This window comes from Papaver somniferum, chromosome 11 (genome assembly GCF_003573695.1).
Source record: "Papaver somniferum cultivar HN1 chromosome 11, ASM357369v1, whole genome shotgun sequence".
NCBI lineage: Eukaryota > Viridiplantae > Streptophyta > Magnoliopsida > Ranunculales > Papaveraceae > Papaver > Papaver somniferum.
Window position 1 is genome coordinate 57,380,309 of NC_039368.1, and position 15,202 is coordinate 57,395,510.

At 37.2% G+C, this 15,202-nt stretch overlaps 3 protein-coding genes across 4 annotated transcripts; all 3 read right to left on the bottom strand.

Moving 5' to 3' along the window:
- Positions 1-2,969: 2,969 nt before the first annotated feature.
- Positions 2,970-5,346, bottom strand: LOC113320461 (cell division control protein 45 homolog). The gene has a single exon (XM_026568372.1). It carries the CDS (start codon positions 4,839-4,841, stop codon positions 3,051-3,053), a length of 1,791 nt encoding a protein of 596 aa, XP_026424157.1. The 5' UTR covers positions 4,842-5,346; the 3' UTR covers positions 2,970-3,050.
- Positions 5,347-5,746: 400 nt separating this feature from the next.
- Positions 5,747-11,494, bottom strand: LOC113321748 (probable S-sulfocysteine synthase, chloroplastic). 2 transcript variants are annotated; one of them, XM_026569657.1, is made up of 10 exons: positions 11,192-11,494; positions 10,945-11,054; positions 8,264-8,321; positions 7,887-8,150; positions 7,654-7,791; positions 7,145-7,196; positions 6,986-7,035; positions 6,757-6,816; positions 6,246-6,326; positions 5,747-6,116 (listed from the first exon to the last, which is right to left on the bottom strand). In XM_026569657.1, the coding sequence occupies exons 1-10, from the start codon at positions 11,429-11,431 to the stop codon at positions 6,027-6,029; spliced, it is 1,143 nt and encodes a 380-aa protein (XP_026425442.1). In that variant the 5' UTR covers positions 11,432-11,494; the 3' UTR covers positions 5,747-6,026. The 2 variants fall into 2 exon arrangements, 1 of the variants encoding a protein (XP_026425442.1); XR_003346868.1 differs by lacking the exons at positions 5,747-6,116; positions 6,246-6,326 and having other exon boundaries at positions 6,765-6,816; positions 7,145-7,192.
- An 839-nt stretch (positions 11,495-12,333) lies between these two features.
- Positions 12,334-14,982, bottom strand: LOC113321749 (NADH--cytochrome b5 reductase 1-like). Its single transcript, XM_026569658.1, has 9 exons — positions 14,729-14,982; positions 14,230-14,371; positions 13,897-13,987; positions 13,709-13,786; positions 13,501-13,581; positions 13,325-13,414; positions 13,088-13,153; positions 12,809-12,895; positions 12,334-12,648 (listed from the first exon to the last, which is right to left on the bottom strand). The coding sequence occupies exons 1-9, from the start codon at positions 14,829-14,831 to the stop codon at positions 12,556-12,558; spliced, it is 831 nt and encodes a 276-aa protein (XP_026425443.1). The 5' UTR covers positions 14,832-14,982; the 3' UTR covers positions 12,334-12,555.
- Between the last annotated feature and the right edge of the window lie 220 nt (positions 14,983-15,202).

Here is a 15,202-nt window from a genome sequence, read left to right on the forward strand (position 1 = left end):
ACCCTAGAAATTTTTCTTTGAAAATTCTTTGAAAATTTTCTCTCAAAAGTAAATTGAGGTGAGATTATAACAGATCTAACTCTGCTTATGATTTCAGTAATAGATTTGAACTGAAATCAAACTATTAAAGTTTCTCAAATGATTTTGTAGAAAATAAAAATCGAAATTAAGAATTAAATCAACCGATTGAACTGAAACACTACCTGTTCATTTGATTTTCTAGGAGAATCTTCAGATTAAATTGTTGTTGTTGATGATTATCACTCATTTTCTATTGATTTCCACTGAATCTCCGATGAACAAAAGATGTTGATGTCGAATTTATGTTTAGATAATCAATATCTTTGGTTGTAAAACTTAGATCTAGGTTTTGAAATCATTTTCTAAATGAATATTTCGCTTAGAAATCGTCTCTTCTGGTTCTGTTTCTTCATCTGAGAGAGAGCCAAAGAAAATGAGAGAGAGGAAGTGAAAAAGAAAATGAAACTGAAAAGATAATCTCTATGTAGTTTTATTACATATTTATATTAAAGGGAAATTTTGATATTACTAATTTCCCCCAAACCTTAAACTTTATTACCAAGCCTTGAATTCTAAAGTTCTGGGCCTGGAAATATCAAAAACTGAAAGTATGAGTTGATAGTGAAGGATCCATTTTGTGGGGATTCTATATATTGAACCCATATAGTAGGGGGGTTCTAGTATTTTTAACGTACATAAAAGGCCAAACGTAGGGCTGCACATGGGATGGTACATTCCGGGTTTCGTATGAACCCGGTACCTGTACCTGGAGTTGACCGGGTTTTCATTTTGAGGACGGGTACCTGTACATGTACCTGGACCTGTACCTGTACTTGTAACACCGGTCCGGTACAAGTCGATACCGGGTTTTTACCCACTACAGTTATGTCTCCAACTAAACTCATTGATACTCAAAAAAAAAGTCCAAATTCCAAATCCATTACAGTGATTAATCAATTTAAGAGATGATTTTGATCAAGTACTGAATCACAATGAAATAAATTCACACTTTTATGTGTATTCAACAAGATCAAGAGATAACAAAATCCATTACAGTAATTAATCAATCCATTAGAGCACAAACCCATCTATCCTCATCTCATGAACACCACAAATTCATCTCCACCTGAATCAAATTTCAATTTCATACACAACCCAACCTGTATTTCTTTCTTGACTTCAAATTCGTAGCCAAACCCTTCAATTCCATACACAACAACATCATTCTTCCATTGCAGCAACAAGCCAACATCAACAAACCCCAAATCTCCCAGAAATAGAATCAGAAACCCTAACATGCGATTAGAGATGGTGAAGAAGAAGAAGTGATCATAGATTTAAAATCAATTGAACAATTTAAATAGACATGCAATTAACTGAACAAACTCTAAATCAGATGAATTAATTTTTACCTTGACTTGTTGTTGATTGAATATTCAAGAGAAGTAAATCAGTAACTGACTTTCTTCGTTGATGGTAACTGGTAAGTGATGGTGATGGTGAAGAAGAAGGTGGTGTTGATGATCAGATCAACTGCTTCTTTTTAATTCACAACAACAATTTCACCTCGCACAGTAGTGGTGAAGAAGAAGGTGGTGGTGGTGGTGATTCTGGTTAAAAATACGTGAACCATGGATTGTTCTTCATCCTTCAGTTGAGAAAACAAGAAAAAGAGGCAAGTAGAAAGAGTGAATGAAAGAAAGAACGAGTGAATGAGTTCTGTTCGATAGATTGTAAGATGCTATGAATACCTAGCATCAGTGGCTAGGATTCTCTAATCTGGACGGTTATTATACACCGGGTTTTTGGGTCTGGTTCTGCCGGGAATAAGGTTAGAACCGGTACCTGTATTCATATACAACCGGTTCTGAAATCCATTCCCAGTCCCTATCCCGTCTACTCCGGCTCCGGTTCGGTTCCGAACCGATTTTTTCGATTCCTGACCGGTACAAGTAAAATAGACCGGGTTTTGTGCAGCTCCAGCCAAACGTAACAAACATTGGTTTGTATATAGGACAAGTATGAAAATGGAGTTGCTAAGACGAAATCTTTAACGGGGTAATACAAATTGTATCTAAGAAATTCACTATAATAATATATTAATACTGGTAACGGTATCCAATAACAAAATAAGACAAGTTTTGGAACTGTGTGATAGAAAACTATGGATGTAAGAGAACTGTCAAGAGTAAAAAGACCAATTATGGTGGTGTTGCAGCACTAACTTGAAGCTATCACCACATTGACCTGCCTAAACAGAATAAGACAAATGAAATGGTTTAGACTTCGAACACATTATTGTAGCTTAATCCATACTGAAGTTAACAGAAAGTAAACCTTCAGTTGGCTCAAGAAAGAGGGGGTATCAATCATTATTTGTAACAGTTATCTGCATGGTCATGGGTCATGTTTTAGGACTCAGTTCAGTTGCCATCAGAAATCCAACTAAACAAACACCCTACAAACTTTTGAAGTAATCAAAGGCCCCAAACTCAGTAGGCTTGATGATGCTGGCAGAAGGTACAGATGGTAAATATCTAAAATGTTAAGAGTAGGTCAATTTATTTACGAAATACTACCAGATATTATAAATAGAATTGTTCCAGGAACAACGGTTTTAACCTATGATGGATAAATAAGCAAGCCTTATGAATGAACAACCAAGTGGAAAATAAAGGGATCTTCAAGGTGCTGCAGCACCAAACAAGTTCACATCCTAGTGCTCCCGTAGACACTTAACATGGAAGACTGGGTTCATATGAGCAGTACCAGGACAATATTTCATTACTGCATCTTAAACGAATTCTACATTATATAAATTGTTCCACTTCTAACATGCTCTTGCTCGAGAACAGCCAGTTACAGCATAGTAGGCCCAAGTCTAAACAGAGATTCCAAAGAGCAATAAAATGATATCAAGATGTAAAGATGAATAAACATACCTTACATTCAGGAAGATATTCGTATATTATATGAAACCTGAAATTCAACTAAACTGCAACACTTCGCAAATTGAAAACCCAACATTATCAGAGCTTTTCAGTTAGCCTAATCATAAAAGAATTAACAAACTTAGTATCTAAAACAATCCATGAAGACTCAAACAATTCATGAAAGAAATCTGCTCCAATCTCCTCAGCTGCAGCCCTAAACGCAACCCCAAATGCATTTCCCTGTACTGCCCCAAGCCTTGGTTTCCCACAAACACCGACTATCAAAACCTTGTTGGGTTCTTGTGCTAAGCAAGCACAAATCAGGGGTTTCATTTTTGCTCCCTTCTCCCTCAAAGCATCCATTAAGAAATAACAAAACTTGGTTAATGCCTGAGGATATCCCAATAACTTTGTGTCTGCAGCATCTTCTAGCTTTACCCATCTGAATTTTCTGCCACTTCTTATCGAGCCGCTCTTGGTGATAGCTGCTCTTCCTTGCCTAAGAATTGCCCGCTGTACCCTAATTGCGCCTTGCATCCCCTTCCTCAATGTAGTAAGATTGTTCAAGGATAAGGCGTCATAAGCAACACCAAACTGATTAGAAGCACAAGACCCATCTGATTGTACGAATGATTCAAGCAGTGAAGTAACTCCATACACCACATCAGCAGCAGATACCTTAGAACTATAGCCGTGCAACCGTAAGAAGCTTCTATAGTAGATTTCATTAAGTCCATATTCAGGTAGGAAACGTTCGAATTCATCTTTCATTTTCTTCTTTACTTCGAGGTTCATATACTGAAACTTTTGCTGGCAATCCACAAGAGCGAATCCCATCCGAGCCAAAAGAAGTTGAAGTTTCTTCAATCCGTTGTCGCTCCAAGTCTTCAGTTTGGGTGCAATGTAGGATGAACACAGCATTGAATCAAACAGATTCCATTCCCTTAGTAGCATCAGTCTTGGTTCATCTTCATAAGCAATTCTGGCAGAATCCGGTGCCCTGATCTTCGTCCCATCTTTTAGTGTCACTGAAGTAATTGCCTCCAGATTACCCGAGTCATTGATATGTTGCTCAAGCTCCATCACTCCAGCTTGGTATCTTTCATTAGTCAGTCTTTCGTGCACAAACTGATCAGTTAAAGAAACACAAGCTAACCAAAGTAACTCATTTGTATTCTTTCTAAGAGAATGAGATAGATCAAACATCAAACACCCTGAAGGCTTTCCATGAAAAGTTCCCAAATGATAATAATCCTTCTTCAATTTTCGGAAAAGCTTAACCGGGTCAGAGTCTGCATCATCCGAAACTCTTCTGCGTTTACGAGACCTACCACCTTGACTGTTATTTTCATCCTCGCTCTCACTCTCACTATCCTCATCATCACTATCACCATCCTCATCAATGTCATCATCGCTATTCAAATCAGATGCATTCGATAGCGCAGAAACATCAAAATCATAAGCCAAATCAGCTTGCTGTTCATCTTCTCTAGTGTAAAGAACAATTACTCTATCATTTAAATCACTAAGATTATGAAGATGAATTGGACGATGTGAATCAACAACGAAAACCTTAGCTTTAGGTCCTAGAGAGAGAATCTTACGAAGATCTCGATGACATCCCCAATTTATGAGAAGAATAGAAACAGGTTTATCAGATGAAGAAAGAGAAGAACCTGCATATTTGTCTATCTCTTTGAATGATGAAACTGGGTAACAAGCATAGCGGATAGAATCAGATTCAAGGACGTGGAAAATGATTTTTAGGGCACAAAGTGAATCGACATCAGATGTTGAAGGGAATATTAGTAGAGGTGAAAGAGGACAAGCTGAAGCTGCTTCACGTAATCGATTATAGAAGGATTCAACTCTTTGTTCCCTCACCATATTTTATATCTCAAACTAAAACCAATAATTTTGCTGAAATTTTTCTATATTTCAAGGGAAATCTACAGAACATGATATAACAATAACTCAATTGAAATCCATACCAAAGAAAATATTGATTTTTATTTTAATTTTAATTATTACCCTTTATTCTACGAACAACCAAAAGTCAGATCTGAAACTCAGACATCTTAATCGGGAGTACGAGAAATCCCCAAATAGGCGAAATGGAAAATGAAATCAGGATAAGAAATGTCTATGAGATTATCTAGATTTATTGAACAATCGATGCTCAAAAACAAAGAGTACCTGTAAACTGAGTTTAAGCTCAAGAGATTTGAAGTTTCAGCTAAAGAGAAATACCCAATTATCTTCTTCTTCTTTACCTTTTGGTCGCCTCCATAAAAGATCAGAGGGGAGAGAGATAGAGAGAGAAGCAAACTCAGGATTTGAGAAATTTAGATTTCAGACAAAGTGAAACCCTTTCCTTATTTGTTTTTCATTTCAAGTGAAAATTTCGAAATTTCAATAAGCCGCGAAAATTTTCATTTGGCGGGATCTCAAAATACATTGAAAATTGAAAAAAATTTGGTAAACTCCCCCCAAATTATTTCAAAATATATTTGAGATTCGAGAAGTCAGAGCTCATAAACGCTAAGGATGGTCTATTAAAGACTTCTGGCCCCAGATCTTGGGCTCATCTCAGCAAGCCCGTATTGAAATATCTTCTTTTTAATCCATCATCTGATCAGTGACAGTGAGTATCTACGGTCTACAACTGACGTACGATTTATGAAGATTTTGGCTTTGTTTGTTATATCTTAGCTTCTGTCAACTCCGATTAACAAGGAAGATGAAAAAAATCATTTATCATGATTATGATCCCATACCCAGTACATATATACTTAACTTGATTAACACCCAGAGAATAGAAATCAAATTGAATTTTTTTCTCTTTCAGCATTTTGGTTGTTAGATACAGTACTACGCGATTCCTGAGCTTTTTCCTATGACAAAATTGGTGGACATGGAACTATCATACAGTACAATTTAGAATAGAGCGAAATGTGTGTCAATTACTCCATGAACTTGTTGGGTCCTTCGGGTAGCCTTGATCATTTACTATTGGTTGCTGTTCTGAGTTTGAGCACGTGAAAATTCCAAGATGGTAGAGGCATTCCAAACCTACTTTTCTCGCATTTTCAGGACTTCTTCATGGATAGATTGGAAAAGGACAGTGCTAATATATCTCTCACCGAAACTAGGGAATATAACCTTCAACAATTCAATCCAACATCATCATCATTAGATACCAAAGATTTTCAAAGAGATCTCAAGCCAGTTAAGGCAGAGAAGAAAATGCAATGCAAGACTGAAAAAATTTTGGACTGAAAACTTTCTTACCGCAATAAGCTTTCCAGCATTTTCGGGTCTTTTTGCAATACTGACAGCTGCAACTGCAGCAGCTCCCGAAGATATACCAACCTAAGTACATATCAAGAAGAAATCTTATTATCAAAAAACAGCAGAAAGAGAAATTCGTTTATATTAAAAAGTCCAATCTAATACAATTGAGTACGTAGTTACTGGCAATATCAAGGAAAAATAATGTTGTCAAACAGAGGAACAATATCTATCTCTGGACTTCGATATAGTTCAAGTAAATAAATTCCCAATCGAGCAAGAAATAATATTTCTCCTGGTCTGGTCAATCGTCACATCCATTTCAACATTATCAAATACCAGCACGGCTGTGATGTTTAGTTTGGATTTCAGATAAGTACTGCGAGTTTTATTGAACGATTTCTGGGTATTTCCCAACGTTATGTAGATCTGACTCAACCAGGTAACATTTACTTATTCACTTCTGATTCAGATTGACTAAGAAACAAAACAAGAACACGTGTTTATTTACCAGTAAACCTTCCTCCAATGCCAATCTTCTAGCCATCTCAACTGCTTCATCAATGGTAACCTAAAAGTTTGTGATTGACAAATATGAGAGCGAACACACATGAGTACCGAATCCATTTGCTAAATAAGATTAGAAAGTAGTAATACAAAATTTAATGCCCATATGACTGACAGCGAGTAAAGCAGTAATAGCTCGGAGAAGGAAAAAAGAAAAGTATGGCTGTTTTTACCTTTAATACCTCGTCGAGCAGTTTGACGTCCAGGATGCTTGGTATATAACCTGTACCAATGTTTTACATATGTTTCAAGTGAAGCTAACATGAAATTTAGGAATTCAACACTAAAGAAACATTTTAAAGCACAAATTTGTACTAAAAAAAGTCCCTTACCAGTGTTTTCTCCAGAGATTATGCTAGTCTCAGCAGGTTCTACTCCGACTACCTAGGCAAATAGAAACATGTGATGATACAAAACTAATAAGCTAATTCTCAAGATCAAAATACAAGAGCAGTAAAAGAATCAAACTGAAACACGAGTCCTGATGGAACTGAGATGACAAAGAGATGAAGTACAGCGAAAAAAGAGATGAAGTACTAAAACCGTGTCAATGTTATTTCTACACCCTAATCGAGTATAAGATTCTTGGTATGCAGACTCCTCCAAGTCACTGACACATCAGAGATATCACTAAAAAGTATCGCTAACCCTAGAATTATAATTTGGGTTTATGCCCATGTCTCCATTTTTAATTGAAACAACAAGAAGAGAGTAGTAACAAGTGACACAGGACAATAACGTACTTGTCTTTTTTCCTTGAACAGGTTGTGACCAAAGACTTGCCAAGATATCAAAACTGAATACTACAAAGTTAGTAAAAGCAAGTATTAAGGATTCAAACCTTAATATCTTTGTTCATCATTTTCAAGTAATGCCCTGTGCCTGTAATAGTACCGCCAGTTCCAATTGATGCAACAAATATGTCGACGCTACCCATAGTATCTTCCCATATTTCTGGTCCGGTAGTTTCATAGTGAATCTGCCTTTCACCCAAGTGAGTTCTTAAGGAAACAAAAATATTGTACAGGGAATGATGGAGGACTCGTAACAGATTAGACTGAACAAAGGAGCAACCTTAGTATTAGATGGATTGTCGAACTGTTGAAACATGTAAGCATTTGCTGTCCTCTCAACTATTTCTTCAGCTTTATCAACAGCTCCTTTTATGCCTTTTAAAGGATCAGTGAGAATAATCTCTGCTCCCAATGCACGAAGAAGAATACGCCTCTCCACACTTATGGATGCTGGCATGGTTACAATTAGTTTGTATCCTTTAGTTGCAGCAACCATAGCGATACCAACTCCTGTGTTTCCACTAGTAGGTTCGACGAAAATACTCTGCTCCCAAAAAATAATAATAATTAATTAATTAAACGAAACCCACATGCCGGATACAATGAGATAACGCACTAAAACCACTACACATTGTTATGGTGAAGAACCTAGCCCACCTTCCCTGGTGAAATGGATCCACTTTCTTCGGCGTCAGATATCATACTATATCCAATTCTGTTTTGTAAGCCATGGGAGAAAAAGAAAAAGAAAAAAACATAACTTGTCAATTCCTTACGCATAAATTCTTGGAAGTTCAAAGAATATTATCAAGGATGGAACAACCACCCCCTGTCTGTTAACATTTTAAAATAACATAATATTGAAATAAATGTGAACGAAGATTAGGAAAAAAACGAAGAAATAAAAGCAGCCTTTTTCTATGTTGACCTTTCCTTAAATTCAAACTAAAGAAAATGGATCCTAAAATCTAAAACACCCAAGACTCAAAGGTTAAACATACACTTGATGTTCAAGACAAGGATCTTCCTCGACACAGTGCTGTCTTTTCTAATAGAGCTTGAAGCATTCCCAAGGGACCTGAGTATTCGAATCCAATTCAAACCCAGCTCCTTGGTCTAATTTTACTACTTCTAGACCTTCAAGGGACTCTCACAAACATACGGTTCTACCATATCATGCAAGGGACTCTCACAAACATACGGTTCTACCATATCATTCAACTCTGTATCCCTTAAAACAGTCAGGATTTTACGATGCTGCTTTCACCAACTTTATTTCGTAAAAAAGGCAACCACTTCATCCAATAGACAGGACCACCGCAAACACAGTCCTACATCTTGTTTCACATTGGTAACTACTGATATGTATCCCTCTCAAGAAGAAAGAAAAAAGATGGCAGAGCTTTATCCTCATTTCGAGATTGTGACTTAGGAAGAACTCATCACAAGAAGTCCCAACAAATGGAAGCTTACAACCTGCTCATGAGTTGGTAGTTACTGAAATTTCTCTCTTTTTAGGCGAGAACTAAATGACACAAAGAAAGGACTCTTGTTCAAGTTCTCGAATAAGCCATTTCCCCAATCCCTATGGTTCAACTGAAGAAGTGGCATCGACATCTGTTTGATGTTGAGGAAAAGCTAAAGCTGAGATTGCAAAGTCAACAAACAAGTTCAAGAAGAGCTTTCGGATTCGAACTTAGCGAACCGGGGGGAAAGAAGATCAGTGCTAACGATAAGATTTCTCAGTTGTAACCTGTACAGTTAGGAAGCAGCTGTTGAAAATGGAAGAAGAGGGTGGGTCTTGGTAAGCAGCAAGTAGCTGTACATGAGTGAGGCGACTGCCAGATGAATTGCAGATATTTCGTCTTTGATTTCATAATATTTGAATTGATCAATCTTGACTATCTTGAACATGGCAATGTAGGAACGTGGGAAGCAGTTTCAGTACAAAAAACAAGCGCCACAAAGACTTAATAACTTAAAAGAAGAAAAAAGAAGCTTAGTAGCCAGGATCGTTGAAAGTCCTTACGAATCTCAGAGAGAACCGCGATTTTGCGCTCCTCAGTGAGATTCGTGATGGGAGCTCGCTCCTAACATGAGAGAAACGCGCTCCCATAGAGTAAGGAACTTACTACTCGTTAAGCATATCTTCATCTATTAAGTGTGCCAACTGTGTATATTCGCATATCTTTTATCTGCATATTTTCATATCTTCGTATCTTATATCTTTATCTAGGATATTCTTATATCTTCGTGTCTATGTGTATGATATTTGCCATCATCTAATGTAACCTATATGTTTATCTAGTTATTACTGTGCTGATGGACGCATTCTCCGCGTCAACTTCCTACACAATCACTCTTAAACCCTCGTGATCAGTAACACTCTTAACTCCCATTCATATCCTTAGTCTAGTAGCTCTATTACATTAATCACAGTTTAACAACCTACAATTTCCAAGGTTTTAGGTTTTTTGTCTTAGTTCTGGAATAAATATTTGGAAAATTAATAGTCTAAATATACTATCTATAAAGATTAATTTACGTTCCCTACACGCTCCTCAAATCTGATTTTTGAGGAATTTACGATTCTCGAATCCGTCCTCGCTCCCGCTCCTGGCTACTAAGAAAAGAAGCATTAGTAGACGAGCCCTCCTAACCCACTAGGAGAAAGCAAATCATTCCAGCTTAGAAGGTTCAATCCATTTCTACTCTTCAGGATTTCTGGATTATCACCTACGGCACTCACAGGATGTGCTCCCATCCGCAAAAAAAGGCACTACTGATACCACCAGGAAGATGTACCCTAACTGCCCATCTGCATATTGTGTGTTCTACCTAGCTTGCAAAGATTGACACATAGATAGGACAAAGGATCCGTATGGTACTCGACCAACGGGAGAGGGGCTGTGTTTGAAGATCTTGCCTTCTTCCCTTTCTTTATTTTATTTGATTCACTTAAGTTTATAATATTTGCTTGCTATGCCATCCATCCTGAAGGAATTGAACTTAAGCAAAGTCGATACAATAAAGTATCAACTCTCCACAATCTCATAAATTTTGACATTCTTTGCTCTGACTTGAGATTTTGTATAGCATATGGTTACTCCATGATTCAACTCACTTAACTAGAGGAGAGAAATGAACACTATGGTAATCATAATCATCTGATCCTATGTGGCACAACCCACATAACCACATTATTTCCCAGACAACCAAACGACCAGCAATTAACAAGATACTTATCCGTTATAATGTGCAGGTGTGCATCAACTACCCAGTTTTTTGAGAAACTAGGGTTGAATAAATGAAAGAGGAAGTGAAAAAAAAAAAACTACCTATCTTTAACACTTCGGCAAGGTTCCATAGATTCAAGCTTCACAGCTACATTTGCCACACAACCTTCCACTACTTTGTTCAGGTAAACCATTGGCGTACTTCCAATTAACTATTGATGTAAAACAAGGTTTCCGATTGTTAGTAAAATGTAGATAATTAGAAGAAAAAACTAATGAGAGGTGTTGTGGAGAGCAAAACCCTAATTGAGTTGAAAATTCACCAAAATATAACACATGAGAAGCAAACCTGGGTAACGTCTTCAGCGATGTTAACGGTTTCGAGCTCTTCTATAGTATCAAGGGAAATGGCTTTTGCAGAAACTGCAAAAGAGATGTTGGAACCTCTTCTTCTTCTGGCAGTAATTCCATTAAAGCGCAAATCATAAGGAACTTTCAAGGAGGAGATTAGTGGAAGACATCGAGAAGAAGAATGATTCAGAAAATGATGAGATACTGAAGCTGAAGAACAAGAAGAAGGAACTGCCATTTTTAATCTCCAGACCAGAGGGTTTTGGAAGGGTTTTCCCGTTTTCTATTATCCTCGGCCAGATACCCTTCATTTTACTGCTAAAACTGGCAAGTTGGACCTTTGACAACCTTGGAGTTAGGCCCATTAAGAAATTCTATCCATTTCTACTGGGAAGTTTTCCTTCTCTACTGGATTACTTTCAAGCTTTTACTTTTAAACTTTTCACAACTTTTTTAAGGCTCGACCGAAGAGGTAAAGGTTTTCATCTTTCCATCTTGTGCAGCTGCCACACCAGTCTTTGGAAGGAAGAACAGAAGAGCAAATTTTATGGGGACTGCTCTAACGTGTCATCAAACTGCCAGAGGATCTCAACATTAAGCGGTTGTTGCTCGACCCTCTTTTCCAAAGTGTCAAGTGATTCGGATGGTGGTGTAATATGACTTGGAAACAATCCCAAGTAGAATTATTAGACTTGCATTTCCAAGATCTTAAAAAAAAAAAATTGGAATGGAACTGTATGAGATGCTCAGTGTTGAAAGTAGTGTACGAGAAAATAGTGGCCGACGGTGGAGAACACTGAAACCTTGTAAATCAGTATCAAGTCAGTATGAAGCATAACAACAAAGAACACTGCCATTTCGCCATCACATCCAAGTTGTACTCTGATGCGAGCTTTCAAGTTCACCATATCAGGGTGGTGAGGTTATTTGATTATGTTTTTAACTTTAACCACTGGGAATTGCGAGTAACCTTCAAAGACAATCATTTAAAGAAAAAGGGTATTTAGCAAACATTCCCGAACCTACGAAACAGAAGAATAGCCACACAGACAATCCATTTTAATGCAAAGGGGGCAATTGTTCTTCAGATGCAACTATTTGGACATTTAGACATGGGGTGGTAGTACAGTTTAAGAATGGAGTGAAATGGTCATAAAGTTTAGTAAGGAAAAATCACTTATTTTTGTTTAATCCTGAAAACTAGTTCAGATGTTTTACATAACTCGTTCTAGAAATGCAGATAAACCCCCAAAAGAACACAGATAATAAAATAACGTCTCTTCTTAACTTCAGCCACATAAAGATGGGGAACAAATAGATGTAAGAGAAAACTAAAGATCAGAACTTGGAGAACACTGAGGATCAGAACTGGAATTGCATTTCTGATGTGTACCCAAGACTTTCGAGGTGAGCAGCCATGGCTTTGTTCATTGGTGGTGGGCCGCATCTCAAGATCTGCAGCGAAGAGAATGAACGGTATAAGATGAAATTTTTTGGTTATATCTAATCTCTCTAGAAGAAAAAAATAAGAAGAAGAGGTAGACAGACTCATCCGCAAGCATTTGAGTAACCAAACTCAATAAACAAAAATTGTGACAAGGTAAGATGCCCGAACCTGGATATCGGAAGCAGGAGCTGGGCAGTGGGCCTCAATCATTTCCTTGGATACAAATCCAACACCACCGTTCCATTCTTCAGGAGGCTGAAGGAACAAGCAATAAACCAAAAGGAGTTGTGTAAGAGCTATGTAAATAAATAAGAACGCAAAATAGACTGATACTATGAGATCCATACATAAGCGTGTGCTTCATTTGCTGTCATAAAGTAGTTCTAAATCTATGAGCAAGGCCTTGGCACTTTTTAAGAGAGATGCGGCAAAGAGAAGATATCATACCTGATTCAGAACATAGTACACCTTGAAGCGATTAGGGTATTTACTAGTAAGGCCTTCCAGTTCTTCCTGCATAAATTAGATGCAGAACACTTCGAATCAGTTTCCAGCTACATAGTCTAGAGGTACCGGATGAAACTTCGCATGTTCAAGCATCTTCATTTCCCCCTTACCTGACTAACTAATTGTGTAATCAAGACTGATTAAAACTAAGAAGAATCAAGAATGTAAAGAAATTACCTTCAAAAGGATGTCATCAACGGTTACGTTTGCATAAATGAGATGTACATTGGTTTTATCAATTGGGTTTTCCAATATGGCTCGAGCAACCTAAATGGTAAGCAGATATAGAATTAATAGAAAAAAGGTTACCCCAAGATAGAACAGATATCTCAAATAATCAATGAATCCTTTACCTGGAACATTGGGGTAATGCCAGATCCTCCAGCAAGCATCCCAAAAGCTCGAACCTGGCCAGGTTGATACTTGAAACGTCCCTAGAAGCATCAAGAAGCAGCATATCAATCACATGTGCTTTTCCACAACAGGATTTGGTTAAATTTGTGAGACCACATTTCAAACTATACTAACTCTGTTCATCTGAAAGATGCAAAGAAAATGTACCTTGGGTCCCTTAACGGCCATGTAATCACCTACACGCATCTCCCTGAAATGGTGGGACATCCTTCCTTGTGGGTACATCTAGTTCGGTGACCAAATAGTGGATTACAAACAAGTTAAATAGAAAGAAAGACAAAAGTGAATGTTGTCCTGCATATGATCAAGCAGTGCGTTAAAAGAAAACCCCACACCTTTATAACTAGTTCAAAGTGACCAACATCTGTATCCAAGGTAGTTGGAGTGTAAGGTTTGATAACATCTTCGCCGAGGCTATCCTTTCCCCTATAACAAAAAAAATAGAAATATTCAGCATGACTGAACTAGTCTATAGGATTCTCTACTCATGAAATGGTAATTAACGAGAGTAAGACGAACTAATTTATTATGTATATATGTTACATGTATAGGAACTGTATCCGATTCAAGGCAATCAAGAACTGTACTACAATGTTTAATGCATGAACTGCATCAGTTAGCAATAACAAAGTCTAAATATACAAATTAGAGAAGCAAATGAATTATACCTGCAACTAATATGTTGTCCAATAGGAAGACCCAACACTGAAGTAGGTGTAGGAAGTGCAAATTTAAACTTAGCAACATTGTGACTAAGTTGAGTACGTTTAACACATTTGAACTCCCTGAAGTTCTCCGGGTCTAAGCAAGCTGAAAGTTACCAATTAATACAAAAGATTAGCATTCAGGAATATGTTTCTTGAATAGACCAAAACAATATTCTAGACTAGATTTATTACTGCACATGAAATTGAACAATAAAAAAGAAAATATGTTGCTTAAGAAATAAAAATGCTAGATGTAGCCTGATGATTTGGTAACTAATATATTCGCAATCCTTCTCTATCAAATTACCCTTTGCAATAACGTGTTTCCAGTAAATTTAAAACCCAAATGGAATTTGAGGCAATAATAGAAGATCAATCTCATCTGAAACTAACTTTAGGATATCATATTCAATTAATGATGCGTCAAAACAGAAAAACTTAAAAATAACTGATCACAAACCTTTTGGTTTCTTGGAGGAGAGTATAACGTAAGCTGCTCCAACAGCAACGAGAGCTACAGCTACACCTACCAACTCAATTCCATGTTTCTCAATCAAATCCATCGTAACCACACTCCAAGAGAAAGAGCAAAAGCTTCTGCTTGATAGATCAGATTTTTTTAATCGATAACTTCAAGGTTCAAGCTAAAGTTAAGGCGTTTAAACTCTAGGGTTCATCTTAAAGAAAGAAATTCTTCTTTTTGAAAGTAGATCTAATTAGAGGGGAGAATGAAGTAAGGTATCTACCGCGGGTCACCAACCAATCGGTGGGCCACGCATATTTTTGCTTATGATACCAATGGCCACTGAGTACTGACCAATGAAAATAAGCGGGGAAAACATGGGCATGACTGTCAAAAGTTGCGGAACTAACTTTCTTGGTGCGGATAGTTGCCTTGTTGGGGTAGATTCAAGACAGAATACGGTTAGGTATG

What these genes read in the sequence shown, in the direction of transcription:
- LOC113321748 (XM_026569657.1), bottom strand. Translation starts at nt 11,431, where the DNA reads ATGGCAGTTCCTTCTTCTTGTTCTTCAGCTTCAGTATCTCATCATTTT. An exon ending in TCGCTGAAGACGTTACCCAG is followed by an intron (nt 11,055 to 11,191) that starts GTTTGCTTCTCA and finishes TTACATCAATAG; the next exon opens with TTAATTGGAAGTACGCCAAT. An exon ending in TGCTCGACGAGGTATTAAAG is followed by an intron (nt 6,817 to 6,985) that starts GTAAAAACAGCC and finishes ACAAACTTTTAG; the next exon opens with GTTACCATTGATGAAGCAGT.
- LOC113321749 (XM_026569658.1), bottom strand. Translation starts at nt 14,831, where the DNA reads ATGGATTTGATTGAGAAACATGGAATTGAGTTGGTAGGTGTAGCTGTA. An exon ending in TGTACTATGTTCTGAATCAG is followed by an intron (nt 12,896 to 13,087) that starts GTATGATATCTT and finishes TTGTTCCTTCAG; the next exon opens with CCTCCTGAAGAATGGAACGG. An exon ending in CTCCTGCTTCCGATATCCAG is followed by an intron (nt 12,649 to 12,808) that starts GTTCGGGCATCT and finishes TCTTCGCTGCAG; the next exon opens with ATCTTGAGATGCGGCCCACC.
- LOC113320461 (XM_026568372.1), bottom strand. Translation starts at nt 4,841, where the DNA reads ATGGTGAGGGAACAAAGAGTTGAATCCTTCTATAATCGATTACGTGAA.